Genomic DNA, 21286 nt, shown 5'->3' on the forward strand with positions numbered 1-21286 from the left:
AAGATTTTAACTGGAAATAAATATATAAACAGAGTAATGCGAAAGGTACCAATACAAAGTTAAAAAAGTGGTTGCAGTGCAATCAAATTATTATAAATACATAAAATTGAAATACCTAAATATTGATAGAATTTCAGAGTTGTAGTGACAAAAGGAGTGACGCTTCTTCCTTTTGCCTTTCTTCTGCTGAGGTCTGTGTCACTGCAGGGCAGGAAGCATGACTGACTGGCCTGGTAGCCATTGGCTCTAGGCTGAGCTTGAGGAGCTCCAAAAACAATGTAGCACATTTCTGATTCAACCACAATTTTCAAAAACTGTAAATATTAATAATCACAAACATTAATTTCCCACTACAAAAATTTGCAGAAGTTTTGTGATGAAATAGTATCCAGAAGTCTTTAAGTCTGCTTCCTGAAGTTCAGACATTAAAGCAGAGTCGAGCAGCTTGATGACCGATTATGTAATCACTGGATTATCACTTTTATTTGTTCACTTTTCATACAGTTTCATCACTTAATATTTCAAATCACAAACATTTTCATCACTTTTTGTTACTGTCACCCTTTAGGCGCCATTCCTTTAGCCTTGAAAAGCAGATGGATTAGCCAGACTTCATCCCTGCCATCAGGAAAATCCATCTTGAAAAGCTCCAATCCACAACGTTTGTGCTGCACCAAACATGGGTCGGACCAATCAGTGTCATTTAGGGAGAATGAGGTGGTAGCTATTGGCGAGGAATAGTTGTAGTGAAAGCTGTTTGTAATGGCTACTCCTATTGAGGTAATTAGCTCAGATTTAGCTATAGTATAGCAGCAGTATTACCAGAACTGGACCACGTTTCTGTATGAAATAAAGACAAAATCCACATCATGTTAAAAAAGATTTTTTTGCTCTTCTGCCAACCTGCTTCAGCTGTTTTTTTTTACAGTTATGGGGGGAAGGGGTTAGTTGTTCTGTGTGCGTGGGTATAGATAACAGCTGCTAGTGGAGTGATTAGCGTGAACGTAGCCACAGCTACAGTTTTGTTAGAAATTAAAAACATTTCTTTATCAAAACAAAGAGCCAAACTGGAGGATTTGAATGACGGAAAAGATGTTTTCACTTTCCTCCTGGCCTGCTTTGGTATGGGTTTACAATCATTACGGGTGGGGTTTGCCGGTGTATCTGATGGCTGCTGCGGTACCTATTAGCTTGGTTTTAGCTGTAGGAAAGCAGCAATTCAAACAGAACTGGACAGCATTTATTTTTTAAAACAAGAGCAAGAACAAGAGTCTTGGCAGAGAAGATGTTTTTGCACATCTCCCGACTGGCCTTGGCATGCATTTTATTTGCTGAGAAGCTCCACTATTCAAAAACTACTGCAGCGGTAACCTGTATGCTCAGGTGAAGCACATGCGTACAACCTAATGTTATCTTGTTGCTCTGATTGGCCCCTCATGAATGTGACAGAAAGAACATTCCTTCATTCACCTTCTGAGATTTGTTGAAAAGCCCAACCCTTTTCAAACGGTTTCTATGGGAGCTTTCATGGATGAATGTGAAATAGAGCAGTGGTTTTCAAAGTGTGAGGTGGGCCCCCCCTTGGGGTTGCCTCAGGATTTCAGGGGAGGTGCGGACCCATAAACCAGAAGAAAAGGTGATATGTTTTGCTAATTTTGCTGTGTGTGGCAAAATGGACAGATTTATAGTTACTACAAAGACTATATTAGAGTTGACTATTAAAGTCAGGATTTTCCTGCAGTGGTCCTGATGATGCTCAACATTACTGTTTAATTTGTTTAATTTGAGCTAATGAGTATAAGGCTGTGTAAACCCTGAGGTCATACTGAGTCAAAGCACTGAGTCAAGGTAATTTTTTGATAGGAAGTAGAAATAAATTTTGGTCACTTAAGGTAACAGAGACATTTAGCAGCTTACAAACACTAAAACAGTCTCTTCAGGTGCAGTTTTTGGCACCAACAATGATCAAAAACGAGTACCAGACAGGGCTGAAGGGGAAGGACAATCTGCTCTTATGTAAACTCATGGTTCCCACTAAATTAGAGTGCAGAGCATAAAAATCAGTTGATACTGGCAATAAGTTAATTACTGAAACCAAATACTTGATTGTCAGGGTAAGATGGATGTTTAAAGAAACATGCAAACCAAAGTATTAACAATATTAGAATGTTAAAAATAAAAATGTTTACAGATGAGACAAATATTTGAAAATATAGTTGGTGGTTTTTTTTGTCCTTTTGTTATGGGGGTGGGGTTCCCTGGAATAAGTTATCTTCTCCTTGTGGAAGCCCCACACTTTGAAAACCCCTGAAATAGAGTATATCCATGCAATGAAGATATGAAACAGTCTACCTGGTGTGTCAGGCTACCTTTCCCTAATCAATTAATGAAAATATTTGCAATATTAAAGATAAATGGTGAATGAAAAACAATCAGAATTATTAAAAATGCCAATATCATCAAATTGCAACATCTTCCATTAAATAACTCCAATTAATCCATAAATTCTCACTTTATTTTTCAATTCAGATGCTTTTATGCCACTTCATTTTTATATCATAAGTTTATCACCTCCACTTGATTAATTAATTTTTGTTACTTTCACTCCTTGGGAGCAAGTAAGTGTTCAGTGTCTTGTCCAAGGACATGTCAACAAGTAAATGCAAGAGCTGGGGATCAAATCCCCGACCCTTATGGTTGAGAGACAACCTACTCAAACCACTGCACCACAGCCGTAAAACCTGTTTAGTGTGTTTATTTTATCTGTTGTCTGTTATTTAAGAATATCTTGAAAGGTCTGTTTCAGTCTTACTCTGATCACAATTTAGCCACCATGCTTCTGCTATTATAAGCAGTGATTTTCAGTTTACACTTGTCCATTGTAATGGTTTGGGTTGCTGTTTCTTGAGTAGTTTTTGTTTTTTGGGTGCTTTTGAGAGAGCAGAGGCAGTTAAGTTATTCAAAAATGCATACATGTATGCGATTTCCATAGCACTCGTCATTTATTACATCAGCCTTACAAAATCTGAATGTACAACTACTGTCTAATCATACATGAACAAAACACTTGTCTCACACACACCCTTTAGCCACTGTTGAGTTGAGAGGCAAAAGGAAACCTTGGTTATGGGCCTGCATGGGAGCGCCACTCAAAATGATTGAAGGAACAACAAAGCACCCTCTAGTGATGTTGCTTTCCTTGGTACCTGGTAAAATACTACAAGATTTCAAACTGTAACAGGATATGTGCATGCCTCTTATTGTACCTTCTTTATGTCGTCAAGTGTGTGTATCTCTGGCGAAAGTCCCCCATGCACACACAGGAACTGCTGGTTCATCAGGGCTGCTAAGGGTAAGCAATCAAACGCCTCCATGCAGGAATCATACACCTGCTCCGAGTACTTGATCTTACCTGAAGGGAGTTTAAGGGATAAAGACATATTTCAGGACTTAAGAGTGAGAGGCAACTGAGTGTGTTTAGATCAACTCTGAAGAGCCGAAAACCCTACAGATGTGAAGTCAGTCCCTGATACTTTAGGTGTTGCATTCTCTATCACATGAAAACCAAGTTCAACAAGAAAGGCAGAATACAAACAAAAATGATTCCCATGGACTCATTTTGGGAACTCACTGGAAGGCCTCAAAAGTATACAGGTCTTCTAAACATGTATTTATGTTCACTTGGGTGTAAATACACTAACATACTGGATTTTTATATAATTAATCTATGCAGTCATCTCTTCCCTAACATTTCCATATGACTTGCTTCTTCTTTCTCTCATGTTTTTAAATTGTTAATTCCTACAGAAGAAAAAAAGGTGAGCAAATATCCTATATTACAGTACATACAGTACATCTGCCATTACTATATTAACCATTGAAGGGAATTTACTGCTTGTGCTATAATTAATTCAGTTTTCCTCCTTACTGCCATTATTGTTGCTATTAGAATGATCAGTTTTACATCGTTGTTCCTGCATATACCCATCACACTGTTCCTGTTATCATGGGCACCGATGGCCTTCTGCTGTGGCTCTGCCAATTTACAACTACCTCCTCTTTCATCTATCTTAGCTGAGTTGAAATTATAATGATCAGTCTTCTAACAAACATGCTTATTCTTCTATTGCTATCTTCCTTACTGACATTATAGCCAGATAGCACTTCCATTTTCCCTATCTGCACCTCCCTGTTCTATCTTTCTGCATCTTTTTCTTCTCCTTTCTATATCCCCTTTTCTTCTCCCTTCACCAGCCTCTCTGTCCATTAAAAGGAGGTTTTGTCTTGCTACTGAAACTATATTTAATGTTGCATAGTGCTGAGCTCATGCTTGATTAAAGGTGCAGTATGTAAAACTAGAATACCTGTTTTGTTCCTCTCAACGCTATTAGGCTAAATATTACACACTGGACCTTTAATGTTGGGTCTGTTTTATAAATAACTAGAAAAGCACTCGGAGAGTGCAGACCTCCGCCATTAGCCCTGTCTCCCAACAGTAGAGAATCCTTAAAAAAATTCCTGGATCCAGACGGTGATCTGGATCACTCCCAAAATCTAATCAGTTCTTCCTTATGCCATTTCTGACATTTCCTGAAAATTTCATCAAATTTCATGAAAATCCGTCCTTTATGAGTTATGTTGCTAAAAAACAAACTAACTAACAAACAAACTAACTAACTAACAAACCGTGCTGATCACATAACCTCCTTGGCGGAGGTAATAATAAATATCAGAGAACAGTCTAGACCTGCCATCTTTGTAAACTGTTTTTAAATAGCTTTGTTTATGAATTGGTGCTATAGAAAGATTGATTGATTGATTGATTGTTAAAATGACTGGATGATTAATTGACGATTGATTGATTGTTTATTTGACTCAGTAGCAATTTCTTCAGATAACATAGCTTGGAATTAAGAAAATTTTACCCACATAATAAAATGAAGCAGTGTAGAGGCTTCACTCTACGCCTACATTTTTGCTTTAAACAAAATTCCTTTGAATTGGCAGCAATATCAATAAAGACATCCAACACACATTGTCTTTAAAATACACTTCACACATAGTGTAATAATACATCCAACACAAAACAATATCACAGGATTAAAATAGCTGAAAGGAGAACAGAGGGGAGAGATGAAAAGGGAATCAAAGACAAGAGAGGGACAGATTTTGATCGAGGGCAACCCAAAAGAAGGAAGGAGAGAAATCTTATTTCCTAAAGAGAAAAGAAGAGATGGATGGGATGGATGGAAAGAAACCGAGGAAGGTGGAGGGTTGAAGAGCTGTGAAAGGAAGAAGAGGAAAACATGAGGGAGGAGAAAAGCAAGATGTAAGGAAAAGGTAGCATGAGAGTGTTGTGGAATAGTCGAACTTTGTGTGTGTGGGTGTGTGTGTGTGTGTGTGTCTGTTACACAAAGAAAAAGTGTGTTTGACAGCCTCTCCATCTGCCTTGTGTAGGGCAAGAGCTCATTATTGCTAGTCGGCCACTTTTCAGCTCCTTAAACATTTATCAAGACAGACTTACACATGCATGCAGACATAGTTCATGCACTTGCACACACTTGTGGTACACACACATACACAATCACACACACACAACAGATGGTAATTGAGGGCGAACACTTTTCGCCATGAGCACCAGGGGAAATTAGCTTTCTTGTCCCTTGGCCAATCAGACACAGAGGAGTAAGTCCCTGAGCCAATCATTAAAGGCCAAATTAATTTGCTGCTAATCACCCACTCTCGGACAGGACACAAGGAGAGTCAGAAAGATGAGACTGGGGGAGGGTGGAGAGACAGAGAAATAAAATATACAAAGTCTGAGTGGTGTGTGTGTGTGTGTGTGTGTGTGGGTGGGGGGGGGCATCATAGAAGGTGGAAGACAGGTGAGAAAGTTTTTGACTTAGAAACATTTTAAAGGTTGGGGGGGATTCATCAAGAAAAATAAATATATATTTCTCAGCAAAGACTGTTTTGGTGATATATAGTTTACATATTTCTCTTATCTGGCTTGCAAATCAGTTAGTACATAAAGACGGGGTTTTAAATCATATTCTATTTCCAAAAATAATTTTGTGAAAAATGAATCCAATTTTATATGTATAAATAAATAAATAAATAAATAAATAAATAAATAAATAAATAAATAAATAAATATATATATATATATATATAATTTTTTTTAAATTAATTAATATGCAATAAGTGTTCCTTCTTGGCTCATACTTTTTGGACACACCTTTTGGGCTTTTAGGTGAATTATGTTTGTAAATGTTCATTTTAATAGAGTTAGTAAGAGTCCATACATTTAATAAAAATGATTTTTTTTTTTTTTTTAACTTGGAAAGTAGATCCTTTCAGATATGTTTTTTGTAGGGTGTAATCATGAATAAAGATTTAAACCATTAATTTCTTTTCAATATAGTTTCAAATCTTTACTAGGGACAGAGAAGACAAATGACTTACTTTGATTAATATCTCACAGGAATCTGCAGTGTTACCTTTAACTGTTAATGAGGACAGTAATGCATCTTCTATTTCAGTGTAAAGTGAACTCAACCTATTAACTTTGACAAGGATGGAGTTTTAAATTGGTAGTTTCTTGAAGAAATCTGCATAAGGAATAGTGTATTGTGTTCCTAACTCAATGAACAACTTTGTTTTTTCTTACATTTGTTTTATACACTTGCTCACAGTATATGGATTACAAAAGACCTTTCCTCAAATCTATGAAGGAAGGGTGAATGCCAGTTGCATACCAAATTCTTTAGGACAGTCCTTCTAAGCCAAAAGAGTGTCAAGTACAGTAAACACTGATGTATTTCTTAAATATAACTCAGTCATTTTATAAATATAAGAGACCTCAGAGACACAGACTGAAGCAGACTTGTGTCCATCTTCACACAAAGTCCTGTCTTCTAAATGACCGTGCCCAACATGATGTCATTTGTCAATCAACGGCCTTTTTGAATCTTTAAGTTTTGCTCAGACTTTGGTGGTCTAATGTGTTGGACCCAGTACCAGTTGCCTGGTGTGAGTGTGCCCTAACTCTGTGTTATACAGTGCAGGTAAAGCTAACATCTGTGTTCTTCCCTCAGAATAGTCATCCACTGAAGCAAATTCAATGACCAAAAAAAAATGTTTTAAACTGCAGCATGTGCCACCTTTGACAGAATCCAGTCATTTAGAGGTGTTGGATGATAGGAGAAACAGCCTAAATGTGACAGATGAGGGAGGCACAGAAAAATTGGAGAAAAAGAAGAGTCAAAAAAGAGTTACTCACATTCTTGTTTGAAGGTAAAATATTCCGTCAGATGTCTACATTCATGGTTTCCCCGCAGAAGAAAGAGTGTCTTTGGGTAGAGGATTTTCAGTGACCACAGGTACAATACACACTAAAGGTTTAAAAGGGGAGAGGAGGACAAACATGGTTAATGTAAACTGATTTTTATTAAAATCCTTAAACCTGCTAAAAAGAAAAGGTAGTGTGAGTTTTGCATTAGTAGAAATATGGCATGTCTTACACAAGCATGGTAAGAGAATGTTTTGAATCCAGATAGAACAGGCTTCTGACTTTAACTTTTGATCCTTTCATTTTTGATTGATAATGTCTTGATGTGTATATATTTTGGTTGAATGTGCTAACTATTTTTGGATCAAGCTAGGTTGGTTGTTTTATATTGAATTAAACTATCAATCTTCTGGCTCCAGCTAATAAATATCACAAACATAGGAGTGAGTGTTCTTTATCTTACACACATCAAAAAAGCTGATTAATGAAATTAATAAATTCTCTAACATCACACCTTTATGTTGTACACCAGAGTAAATGCAAAGTCTCTGATATATAATCACATTGGATGAACTTAATTAACTTAAAGTTAGCCTCATTAAATTCAAACTACAGACTTAAAGCAATGAACAAAAAAATTTCAAAAAAGCCATTATTCTAAATGAACTACCCAACAGCCCAAGGCAATAAAATAAAAGCAAACTGGTCCTTCCTCAAGTCTAAAGATCAACACACACAGGATTTGACAAGGACTATCCTAGTTAAGATAAGATATTCCTTTATTAGTCCCACAAGGGGAAATTCCAATTTACAGCAGCAAAAAGTAGTATACATAAAGCAGGCCACTGGCGACAGAAACACAATAGAACTAGAGGACAGGTAAAAGTAGTATTAAAAGAGCACTAATAAATACAGAAGTACAGAAATATGGAATGTAAAAAATGTCAACTTACAAATTATAAATAGTATTTACAAACAGTTATGTACAGGTTGGATATATTACAGATTGGGTGTGGTGGAGATATTCATATGTACATCTATATACATATATATATATACACAAATATATATATATATATATATATACAAACGTGTACAGATTATACATTTAAGTATTACTTACTGCACAGATTATTTTGAGCAGTTTCTGTTGTGGAGTCTAACAGCTGCAGGAAGGAAAGACCTGCGATAACACTCCTTCACACACTTCAGGTGTAGCATCCTGTCACTAACAGAGCTCCTTAGTGCAGTGAGTGTGTGTTGGAGGGGGTGGGAGTCTTTGTCCAACATGGAGGACAGCTTGGCTGCCATCTTCCTCTCCCCCACCTCCTCCACAGGGCATCCCAGGACAGAGCTGGCCTTCTTTATCAGTTTGTCCAGCCTCTTCCTGTCAGCCACTGTGATGCTACTCCCCCAGCAGACCACACCATAGAAGATGGCCGAGGCCACAACAGAGTCATAGAAGGTCTTCAGGAGTGCCCCCTGCACCCCAAAAGATCTTAGTCTCCTGAGCAGATAGAGTCTGCTCTGACCTTTTTTATAAAGTGCAGTGGTGTTATCAGTCCAGTTCAGTTTATGGTTCAGAAGAACACCCAGGTACTTGTAAGATGTCACCATCTCAATGTCCCTTCCCTGGATGTTCACTGGTGATGGGGGGGCACCAAAGTCCACAACCAGCTCCTTGGTCTTACCAGCATTAACCTGGAGGTAGTTCCGCTGGCACCAGTCCACCAAGTCCTGGATGAGTCCTCTGTATGACCGGTCGTACCCCCATCTGCGATGAGGCCGACGATGGCAATCATCAGAGAACTTCTGCAGGTGGCAAGTGGGTGACAGGTGGGAAAAGTCAGCTGTGTAGAGGGTGAATAGGAATGGTGCCAGCACCGTTCCCTGGGGGGCCCCTACACTGCAGAGGACGGTCTCCGACACACAGTCCTGGGTCCTCACATACTGTGGGTGGTTGGTAAGATAGTCCACAATCCAGCATGTGAGGCGTTGGTCCACTCCGGACAGCTCCAGCTTGTCCCTCAGGATGTCTGGCCTGATGGTGTTGAAAGCACTGCTGAGGTCCAGGAAGAGGACCCTGAACAGAGCTCCCAGGTGACTCTAGGTGAGACAGAACTTGATGGAGGAGGAGGACGATGGCGTCGTTCACTCCGATGCCAGACTTGTACGCGAACTGCAGCGGGTCCATGGACGAGCTCACCAGGGGGCGCAGGTGGTCAAGGACCAGCTGCTCCAGGGCCTTCATGAGGTGGGATGTTAAGCCCACCAGCCTGTAGCAGCTAGGGTCCTTGGGATGCGGGGTCCTTGGCACGGGGACCACACAGGACGTCTTCCAGAGGCTCGGTACCCTTCCCAGTTTCAGGCCCAGGTTGAACAGATGTCCAATGATCCCACTCAGCTGGTCTGAGTAGGACCTGAGGAGCCTGGAACTGAGGCCGTCTGGTCCTGCAGCCTTCCTGGTCTTAATCCTCCTGAGCTGGTTACTCACATGGAGAGGTGTGAGGGACAGGTTGGAGCAGGGGGGCTGTGTGTCTTGGGGTGTAGATGGGGGGGCTGAAGGGAACAGTGGGGAGTGGAGGTGGTGGTGGGCTGAATACTGTGGGGGGGGGGGACTTGGGCAGAGTGCTGGGAGATCAAGGGAGGGGGGCTGCTGCAGGGCTGACACAGCTGGTTGAGGGGCAGATATCTCCTCAAACCTACAGACGTAGGTGTTTAGTTCATCTGCCCACTTTTGATCCCCAACTGCCTGGGAGTTTGGCTCCTGGTGGCCTGAGATGGTTTTCAGGCCTCTCCAAACTTCCCTGGTGTTGTTCTTCTTCAGCTGTTCCTCCATCTTCTTCCTGTATCTGTCCTTCGCCTCCGTGATTTTTCTCCTCAGCTCTCTCTGGACAGTCTTCAGCTCCTCTTTGTTTCCTGACTTAAAGGCCCTCTTCTTCTCCTTTAAAAGAGCCTTAATGTCAGGATTAATCCAGGGTTTGTTGTTGGAGAAACACCACACAGTCCTGGTGGGTACGGTGTTCTCCACACAGAAGTTAATGTAGTCCGTGATGCTGTCTGTTAAACTGTTGATGTCCTCCTCATGAGAGTTGCTGAATATTTCCCACACTGTAGTTTCGAAGCAGTCCTTCAGAGCCTCTTCAGCCTCGTCAGACCACTTCTTCACGGTGTGGGAAACAGCTAGTAGCCTGTTAACAAGGGGCTTGTATACAGGCAGGAGATGAACCAGGTTGTGACCAGCCCTTCCCAGAGGGGGGAGGGGGGATGAGTTGTATGCCTCTTTAGTGTTGGCATAGAATAAGTCCAGTGTTTTATTGTCTCTGGTGGCACATTTGACATACTGGATGAATTTGGGCAGAGTGGACGACAGAGAGGCGTGATTAAAGTCCCCGGAGATCAGTAAGAGGGCCTGAGGGTTTTGATTCTGCAGCCTGTTTACCACGCTGTTGATGATGTCACAGGCTGCATGGGTGTTAGCAGAGGGAGGGATGTATACAGCCACCACTATGGCATGTGAAAACTCCTGTGACAGATAGTAAAGCCTTGATAGTGATGTGCCTGGAGTTACACCACCTATCATTCACAAACACTGCCAGCCCCTCTCCTTTCCTCTTACCACTCCTCTCTGTCTGGTCCACCTGTAATAGGGAAAATCCATCCAGCGCTAAGGTCGCGTCTATGTGCTGCGCGTTCAGCCATGTCTCCACGAAAAACAGCATGCTGCAACACCGGAACTCCTGATCATGCCAGATTAACGCCGCCAGCTCGTCCATGTTATTGGGGAGAGATCTTACGTTACCCATGATGACGGACAGGAGAGTCGGTCGATAAGCTCTCCCCCTGTTGTGGCATTTTATCCTGGCGCGGTACCCCCGCATCCTCCTTCTTAACTCACAGGGGGACATCAGGTTGTTCTTCCGGCCGCACAGCTGTGTTACTCAGAGCCAACACCTGGTCCCTGCTGTAAACAATGGGAGCCATTGCCGCTCACTGACCCACAGACGCGGTGAAAAAGTTGGAGGTTGTAAAGATGTTGAAAAAAGCACAACAGGCACCGTGCTTGGTGCACTGAAGTTTTAAAAAACACAACAAAACAAAGTAGAGAGAAAAGACGTACAGTAAACAGTAACAAAATAGGAAAAACTCCGGAGAGTCCTCAGAACTGCTGTAAAAAGGCTGCCGGTCAATCGACGCCATCTTGTTCCATAGTTGACTGAATCAACAGGATTTTTAATTTTTATATATATATAAAAGCTGTGGCTGTATCCTACATCTTTTAGCATTTACAATAATTCAGAATGTTAAACATCTTATCACTTTGATACTCCTAGCTACATTGCTCAAAGCAAGTGCTCTGTCTTAACACAGGCCTCATCCAAGGGGAAGAGTCTTAGTATGTAGGTGTCCTTCCTATTTCCAGCTAATGCACCAAGTGATCACCTCGTTTAATAACAGATGAACGTATGCCGCTGTTCTAAAAAGAGAAGTGGTCAGATGCAAAGCTATACTGAAGAAACGGAAAAAGGCTGCACCTTAAGCCACCCAATACCTGATGTTAAATCTAAAGTCTGCCAGGCAATATGTTTCTGATATTGAGGGGATGTGTTGAAAGGCGGACATACATTGACTGTGCTTGTTGTACACACACAGGTAGCTCATCTTCTCTGATTAAAATCTGTGCATTGGCTGATAAGTTCAAATAAAGTTGTACATGACTCAGAAGGCTGAGAGACAGGAATCTTTTGTTTCTGTTTGTTTACAAGTCCTCCTCCATGGGAGAGTTCCCTCCACCCTGTGTTCTTTTAAGTACATGCAGAGACACAGGCAGAAGCACACATTGACACACATTCAGCAGATTACAGCTGAGCAAATAAGTTCATAAATGTTTACGGCATACTTTTATATGATGTTGAGCTACGTTAGTATTTATAGATCCTTTCTGTTCCCTTCTGTGTGTCTGGAGATTTTAATGATCCATAAGGTCAGCCACACACTAGAAGATTTTAAAACATGAGACCATGAACATGAGTTGGTCGCCTCTATAGATAATGTAACCACAAAATGACTATCACTCTCTCACAGTTAACACTCACATGACTTCAAAGTATCAAATGTCCATACATCCCTGGGTAATGTATTTATATTCCTGTTCATTGTAGGTTCAACTTTAATAATCCTTCATATTTCATCTTCTCTCTATTGGTGTATTTTCAAACACACATTGTGATGTCTGAGAATGTTACATACCAGTCATACAGCACAGTGTAGTGACTGTATTACTCAGCAATTTCATAAACTGTGTCCCTTTAAAGAGTGTTACAAACTACATGTCACTACAAACCATAAAGGACACAGATTTTGTTGTAAGCTGCAAGTATACATAGTAAAATATTCGTACACACCAAGTAAAACAGGGACATGCTGAGATTTATCTGATAGATGAAGCATCCATCCTCACCTCAATGCTAAAGTAGCCCCGGTCCACATAGTCACCTAAGAAGAGGTAGCGTGTATTGGCAGGAGAACCTCCCACTTCAAACAACTTCATCAGGTCGAAAAACTGTCCATGAATATCTCCACACACTGTAAGAAATAAAAAATAATTAAAGGCTTGAGTTTTCAGCTGCTTCAAGAAAGGCATCATAGTTGAGTTTAGAACAATCTTTTCTTAGTTGCCTTTGCACTAGCAAAGACATATCTATCCCATTTGTTGAAATATTACCTCATTCCTATAGCTAAAGCATTAAAAAATGAAAATGAAAATTAATGGGATCCTCAATTTTAACTTTCTCTTCAAATAAAACCTGTCAGTAAAGGCATGCATTAAGAACCTTGAAAATGACCTCTCACATATAAAGTTAATGTGCTTACAGCATTTACGATTTACAGCTGATAAAGAAATACACATGGCTTTAGTTCAAATTAATTAGAAGCCATTTTATATTGTAATATATCATTCAAGCCTTCTGACAAGCAACAATATTCTTACAATTGTATTTCAGACCACTAAGATCTTCAACTAAAACCTTTTAGGTTTTTAATTTATAGTAGAGCTCCCAGATGTGTTAGTGTTGGGCCATTAATCAATCAGTCACATTCACCACAAAGTTAGCCATAAAGTTTTAGCGTCCTTCACTGCATCGACTGACTTCTTTTCTGTGGTCTGATTTTTTCTAAATTATCATTGGCAGTGTTTAAAACATCTTTCCACAGATTTGATTCAAATCACTTTGAGGAGAAATTGAATTTAATTTATATAAGGCTTCTCATACTGAATATTGAATTTGCAAGACATCAGGACAGTTTGTATGATCTCCCAACACCATCTATCTCCCTCACCATCTGTCTGGCCACTACAGACTCCCTCAGCAGCCGCTTTACTGCAGTCATTATTATCACAATATTTTTCATGTTCTTATTTTGTTTTTTAATTTATTAGTTTCATTCTTTCTTCTTTTTTTTCTTTCAACACAGACATACAACTACAATCAAAGAAAGAAAAAATTAAAGCCAGCTCCTCCAAAAAAAAAAAAACTAAAAACATTTTTTTAATTACTTTGTTGCCACTCTACACTAATTTTGTTCACATTTTTTTAACCCCTTTTCAGCATTTTTTTCCACCAATTTTAACACATTTTTGCCATTTAACACCTATTTTGGTCAGTTTCCACCACTTTTATTCTGCCTGTTGTTGCCACTCCTGAACCAATTCTTGCCACATAAGCCAAATGTTGCCTCTGTTGACCCATTATTGCCATTATTAAACCATTTTACCACTTTTTACACCAACTTTTTCCCATTTTAATCACATTCCTTCATCTGTTATGCCCAATTTTGGTTGTTAAACAATTTTTCTTTCTCAGTTAACCCTTTTATACCTATTTAAATCAAGCTTTTATCCCATTTCACCTAATTCCCACCCATTTTTGCTCATCTAAAGCCATTTCAGCCACATTTTATCTCCCTTGTACCACTATTTATGCCCATTTTTGCCACTTCATCCCAATTTTGACATTTTAATCTAGTTTTTGCTACTTCCAACCTATTTCTGCTACTTTTAAAATTCAACCTCACCACCTCTTTCAACATTTTTTTTGCCATTATTAACCCATTTTAGAATCTTTTAAACCATTTTATTTTTTTTCCTGACTAAAGGGATTCACATTTTAAGGCTTTTTACTACACACATGAATAAAGATATTTTTTCTTTGATGAGAGTGGTTATTTTTCAGGTCAAATATAAAATTTGGGTTTCACTGCTTAACTTTACAATAGACCATGGTTTTGATGACCTCCATGGTCCCCCAGTCTGGCTGGGCCCCAGAAGGCTCTCCCCTTTATCCCCCCTATGTGCAGCCTTGTCTCCACATGACTATTCTAGAATGTTCATGGCTGTGTTCAACCACCTTCAGGTACAGTGGGGGTCCCTGGTCTCTGACACCTTTATTTTGGGGGTCACGGGCAGAAAAAATGAGAGCAACTGCTTTACACAACATTGAAAAATGGAGCGAGATCACCAACCCAAGAGGAAAGGTGGAGCAGAAAGGGAGAGGCTCAAAAAATTAAAAGCACTGGCTACAGATGCAGCGAAGTGCTGTAAAATTATTGACATGCCCGTCAGTAAGGGAGAAGGTAATAAATTAAACACTTGTGGTGGCAACAGACACACAACCTCAGCCTATCAGCACGACTAGCTTAGTGAGGAGGTTAGTTCCACTTTGTGGAAGCTGATGGGGCTAAAACTGACTTAATAAAACAAATGTTTTAAGTTTTAACAAAAGATATTGCAAATTTTAGAAAATAGTTAACTTAGACACAATATAATGAACTATATGAATATTGAAATCCTTTTATTATATTATTTCATTTAACCTTTATTTATCCAGGTAAAATCCAATTGAGATTAAGAACATATTGGTTGTTATATGAACATAGCCAGTGCATATAAAAAACGTCAATTAGTAAATTTGGATAGCTTTGAAATTATGGGTGGCTTTTGGTTTTTCTTTGCAAAGGTGGAGAAGGGAGCAGTTTCAGCACGGTCAGCAGTACTAGACGAAACAGAATAATTTCAGTTTGAGTGACTTGAGTAGGCTACAGGTTATTGCAACACAACAGAAAAAAATATTTGGTAGGGAAAAACAACAGAAAAAGCTGTGTGCGGGCACATGCAGAGCCTTTGTTTTATTATTTCACACTCTTACAACAGTAGGCGTCCAACCTAACTCACTCTTGGTATTTTGCATTAATCGGGTGGTGGTGGCCTGGGATGGTATCAAATTCCTGACCTGAATTATTGTCCCAGTCTGCCCCTGATACTGACTGTGATTAATTTAAAACAATTTTTGTGCTAAATTAAGAAGTTTTACTAGCTGCTGCTTGTAAACTTTGTACTTAAAACATCAAACAATTACTTCAGTTTACATTATTTTAGGCCTATTTTTCATGCCTATGACATACCTGTGACTGGTGCCTCAATATCCAACATAGTGCGCTCCTGGCGCAGGATGGCAGCACCCTCGTCGATGATGCGCAGTGCAACAGCCTCCTCCAGACGGCCCTCCTTGGTGAGGTGAGCTTTGAGCAGGTCCACCCGTGGCCGGCCTTCAGAGTCAAAGACCTCTTTCATGGTAAGTCGATGGGCCAGGGGGAAGGGGACCGCTACAGAGGGAGGTTGGGAGTTATGGAAAAGACAGAAAAAAATGAAAATGTGAAAAAGGTAAAAAGAGAATAGAAATCACTGGATGGAGGGAAAAAGAAAAGTACATCATCACACTTGAATATGTGTATAGATAAATACATTTGGTCCATGGATGGGGAAATAATGGAGATTATGAGGCATTAAATTATTTCATTCCTCAAAAGCTAGACCACAAAAAAATATCTAGTATTACCACTGTCTTGATAAAACAGTTTCAGACTTTGATTTGAGGTGTGTGCTTATGAGTGTAGGTGTGTGTGTGTGTGTGGAAGAAGGATGTATATGAAGCAGTAGTCTATTTTCTCCATCGCATGCATGCAGTGCATACAAATACAAATGTGACTATTTCCATGAGTCTGGCTCACAACTTGACGTGCTTGAGTACTGCTTGGTTTATTTCAGCTCAAGTTTGTGAATCTGAACTGGAAGGACTGGTGAGCGCTTCTACGCATATAAAAGGATTTTTCTTTTTCCAACCCAATTTTGGCTGTTATATTTTTGGCTATATAAATACAGTACTTTTTTTACTTGGTCCGTGTGCCACATTCATGATGTAGTGCTTTAGTGTATGGTTTGAATGCAGAAAGTTGGGCATTTTGAGTCCTGCTTGTTCAACAGTTCTACAAAGTTTTGGTTTCGTCATACAGCTTTTGTCTCCACATTCATCTCCAGGCTTTTACGCCACTACAGAAAGATCATTCACACTACCTCATAAAATGATATCAGTATTATTGACTGTAAAGTACAAAACATACAAAATAATGACATAGGGTCTAGTATTATTTCTTCTATGTATTTATAGTTAATATTATTTCCCATTATGATGCTGGCATCTTCCATCTTATTTCTAAAGAGATTGATGTGTTGGCATGTTTTGTTTTTAATTATCAAGCTCATAAGTGTGTCTGTAGACTGACTGACTTTCAATTCATCAGGCTGTTTGCCAGTGGCTGAAGCAACCTATTAAGACACAGACAAGTTGCATAAATTGATGGCAAGAGACTTAAATCACAGCAACTAGGACATTTGGGGCATTTCCAACCTAGATTTTCACACCACAGGTGAGACAGCTGAGTCAGGGTTGTCCTGGTGCCACTTAAAGTGACAGCTGGCACACTTAACATAAAATTATATGTAGATTTTTGTTATCTTACAAACACATTTTGTTCAGCGTCAAGGCTATTTATATCTAACTTTGGTATTTGTAAATTTTCGAATTATTCATTATCAATTTTCCAATTAATTTTAAATAGCATCTCTTTAGAGAGGCTAGCTGCTTTCTAAACAACACAATGCTTGTGAGCTCCCTGCTCCATTTCTTCAAGAAACCTTGGTTTGATACATATAGTGCCTACACAAATATTCATCTCTTTGGATGTTTTACCCTTTTATTGATTTTATAAATCAATCATGATCTAAATGAGTTGGGTTTTTTCAACAAAAACTGAAAATACATTTAAAAAAAGCTTTTAATGTGTAATTGTAAACAAATTTCTAGGAAGTAATGTCAATTAAATAAAAACACATAAAGTAAATAAGGAAATACATGAAAATTCACCCCTTCAAATTAGTATACCTCAGTGCACCTTTGGTTGCAATCACAGCACTAAGGTTTGTGTGAATAGGTCTCAATCAGACTCACATATCTGGACACTGCAATTTTACTTCATTTCTGCTTTGCAAAACTACCCACTCTCTGTCAGGTTGCACAGGAAAATAAATCTTTTCCCATGCTTCAGCTCTCTTGAAGACAGAATAAGATTCTCCTCCAGGATTTAGTTCTATTTTGACATATTAATTTTACCCTCTACCTTTACAAGCCTTCCAGGGCTGACTGCTGAGAAGCATCCCCACAGCATGATGATGCCACCACCGTGCCTCACAGTGGGGATGGTGTGTTTGTGGTGATGTGCAGTGTTTGGTATCTGCCAAACACAGCGTCTTTTCTGATGACCAAAAAGCACCAGTTTGGTCTCATCAGACCAAAGGACTTTCTTCCACTTGACCATGGAGTCTCCAACATGCCTTTTAATATGAGTTTTCTTGAACAGTGAAAGCCACTCTCCCATAAGGTCTTGTCTGGTGAAGAACCCAGGCAACAGCAGCTGTATGCAGATTCTCTCCTATCTTGGTTGCTGAGGCTTGTAAATCCTTCAGAGTGGTCATAGGTGTCTTGGTGGCCTCTCTTACTAGTCTCCTTCTAACATGGTCACTCAGTTTGTGAGGACATCCTGATCAAGGCAGACTTACACACCTGCCTTCCATTTCTTGAAGATGGTTTTAACTGAACTCTGGGGGATGCTCAGTGCCCTTAAACTTCTGCATCCATTCCCTGACTTGTACTTTTCAATAACCTTTTCTCTGAGTTGCCTGGAGTGTTCTTTTGTCTACATGGTGTAAGGGTAGCCAAGAACACTGATTAACCAGTGACTGGACCTTCCAGAGACAGCTGTCTTTAAACAACAATCACTTGAGACACATTCACTGCACTCAGGTAATCTACATTTCACTAATTTTGTGAATACTAGCACTAAATGGCTGGACTTTTTGTTGAATTAGATCAGTCACTTTAAAGGGGGTGAATATTTACAGTATGTAGTCACTCATTACACATAAAATATTTTATTTTATGTTTTTTACTTTTTCTTTTTTTTTTACAAACATTTTTCACTTTTGCATGAGAGATTTATGTATCTTTTTTGTCAAAAAGCATAATTATACTAACCACGATTGGTTTATAAAATCAATAAAAGGGTTAAACATCCAACAGGTGAATACTTACTATAGGCACTGTAAAAAAATGACAGAGATTGTACTAAGATTGTACAGAGAGAATGATGAAATCAGGGAGGCCAGGCTGCAACTTCTTGTCCTATAAATACAACAACATATACACACAAAAAGAGATAATACTAGGCTATATACTACACTAATATGTTGTGCATTTTATAATTAATGATACTTGTATTATTTTATGAATCAGTGTGAAAGATCTTTCTGTTGTGACATAAGAGCACAGAGATGAATGTTACGACAGTCGTATGACAAAACCAAACTTTGAGAAAATTTTCAACAAGCAGGGCTCAAACTGCCAACCTTTCGCATTCAAACACGTAAGCACTGCACTATAAAGGTGTCACGACAGTGAAGTAGAGAGAGTACTTAGCTACATGCTGTACATACTTATACATTACAGCCTGAAGTGAGTTAGGAAAAACACAATCCATACATGTCATACAGATGTTTGTCTGACCAACTGCGTGCCTGACTCACAGACGGGTATACCTGTATAAGGTGAGCTGAAATAAACCAAAGCAGTACACAAGTGTGCAGTAAAGCTGCTTGCACGACTCACAGCTGCGCTTAAGTTCACATGTGTAGGCCTACTTCTCTACATGTATGTATGCAGGCGTAGCTGTAACTCATGCACACAGCCATACTGGCAGACATGTCTCCACCTTACTCATGGCCCCAAAGATGCTTAGTGTAAATGATGGTTGTGACTTCAGCTGCCTTCTGTTAAAGCACCGTTTTCCAGTAACAAGATGCTAATCCAGAATACGAATCCTGATTAACAGAGCAATTTAAAGTTTTTGAAGAAATGTTTGAACATTGTCTGTTACCTCTTAAAACAGGATTATGTAATTATTCCTCTGCCTTTTATTATTGATGAATTAGAGAAAAATATGAAGAAATTGCCTCAGATAACGTGCACAAGTATATTCAGCTTAATTGATCTGTATCATTTGATAGAAATACGGAAAACTGTGTTTGGTAAGACAATGGGACACAACCTTACATAGCCCACTTTTAAGCAAATGTAGAGTCTAGTCAAAGATGCTTACATTTTTTAAATCAGACAAACTAGTCCCTCTTTTAACAAGTGTTATAGTAATATCCATGATTCACTTGGTAATCTCTTCAGGTTGGTAAATCTAAAATTCCATATCAATTTATGGAGAATTGCATCCTTGATGCATTCAGACAGTGAACAGCATGTTTAAAGCACTGTTAAAGACACATACTTGACTTTTTCTGGGTATTAATGAAACCACAAAGACAGCAACAGGTATCAGAACATGGACTTTCAGAAATATATCTGACAATTGACTTTATAATCACATTTAGCTGGATGTTTGATAAAAAAAAAAACCCAAAGTGGTACTTACTAAATTGAGGGTTTATTCCTTTCAAAACAACTGTTGTTGGTGGTTAGTCACTATGGTCAGCTACTGGGAGAAATTTATTTTTGCCATGTCCACTATATGACTGGAAGCTCCATCAATAATCACATTTACAGAAGAGCCCCCAGAGATATGGATGTGTACCGCAGTTTACTTTAAGTTACGTTGGCACTTACTTTTTCAACAAAACAAGTTAACATACAGTCTGCTAGACTGTGAGTCGTATATGCAGCTGGACTAGCAGATGTGAATGTAGATATGGGCCCTTATTTTCATATATGTAACATCTTAACCTTGTCTTATGCAAAGATTTGTGGTGTATTGCTTCAATCTGCAGCTTAAATGCATGAGGATGGGATTCACGACCCGCTTGCTCCAGGCCCTAAACTTTATCTCATCGCTAGTATATCACTGTTGAAAGATTAGTTACATAAATTCATAAAACTACAATATAACTGGTTATTTAAACTACAGCAACGATTCGCCAACCCTGCTGTCAGAACTCAGGCTTATTTTGCAGTGAATCTTTTAGCTACAGTTTAATATTACTCTCTGTCATCAAACTTTAACACTTTCTCTGCCAAAAAACCCTGTGTCTGGACAAGACACCTCTGATCTCCAGGTGGTCCTACATGCCAGTTCCATGCAGGCCAAGAGTAGCCTACCGGTGTCTGTGAATCTCAGCAGAGCAATAGACATCATCTCGGAGGTTTTAACGAATTCAAGTGGTGTTTTTCTACAGTATACAGTGTGGCAGAGTCCCCTGAGACACTTCAATCCATTGGTGGTTGTGGTGATGTGGTCTAATGATAATCTCTTTGTGATCAGCATGACGAGCTCATTTTGCCATGATGCCCAAGAATACTAAGAGTAAGTAGTTATTGATTTTTTTATATTAACTTGTGAGCTTGACAAGAATCTGTGCGCCATTGCACATGGAAGCAGAGAAAAAAAAGAAACTAACCAAAATAAACATACCAACAGCCAGAGGTGGGTAGTAACATGTAACATTTACTCCGTTACATGTACTTGAGTATTTTTTTTTTTTTTAAATCCTACTTCTGAGAGTAGTTTTTTAAGCAGAGTACTTTTTACTCCTACTCCATT

The 21286-nt window shown here is 39.2% G+C and overlaps 1 protein-coding gene across 4 annotated transcripts in view; it reads right to left on the minus strand.

Annotated features, from left to right (window-relative positions):
* ppp3cb (protein phosphatase 3, catalytic subunit, beta isozyme) overlaps window positions 1-21286 on the minus strand; it is a 54438-nt gene that overhangs the window by 14666 nt on the left and 18486 nt on the right. For all 4 annotated transcript variants that reach the window (XM_041797824.1, XM_041797822.1, XM_041797823.1 and 1 more), the window contains exons 2-5: window positions 15755-15955; window positions 12753-12877; window positions 7283-7394; window positions 3267-3412 (exon numbers count right to left, since the gene is read on the minus strand). In XM_041797824.1, the coding sequence (XP_041653758.1) occupies window positions 3267-3412; window positions 7283-7394; window positions 12753-12877; window positions 15755-15955 (584 nt within the window). The remainder of the gene's footprint in view (window positions 1-3266; window positions 3413-7282; window positions 7395-12752; window positions 12878-15754; window positions 15956-21286) is intronic.

The sequence above is a fragment of the Cheilinus undulatus genome, linkage group 10 (genome assembly GCF_018320785.1).
Source record: "Cheilinus undulatus linkage group 10, ASM1832078v1, whole genome shotgun sequence".
Taxonomy (NCBI): domain Eukaryota; kingdom Metazoa; phylum Chordata; class Actinopteri; order Labriformes; family Labridae; genus Cheilinus; species Cheilinus undulatus.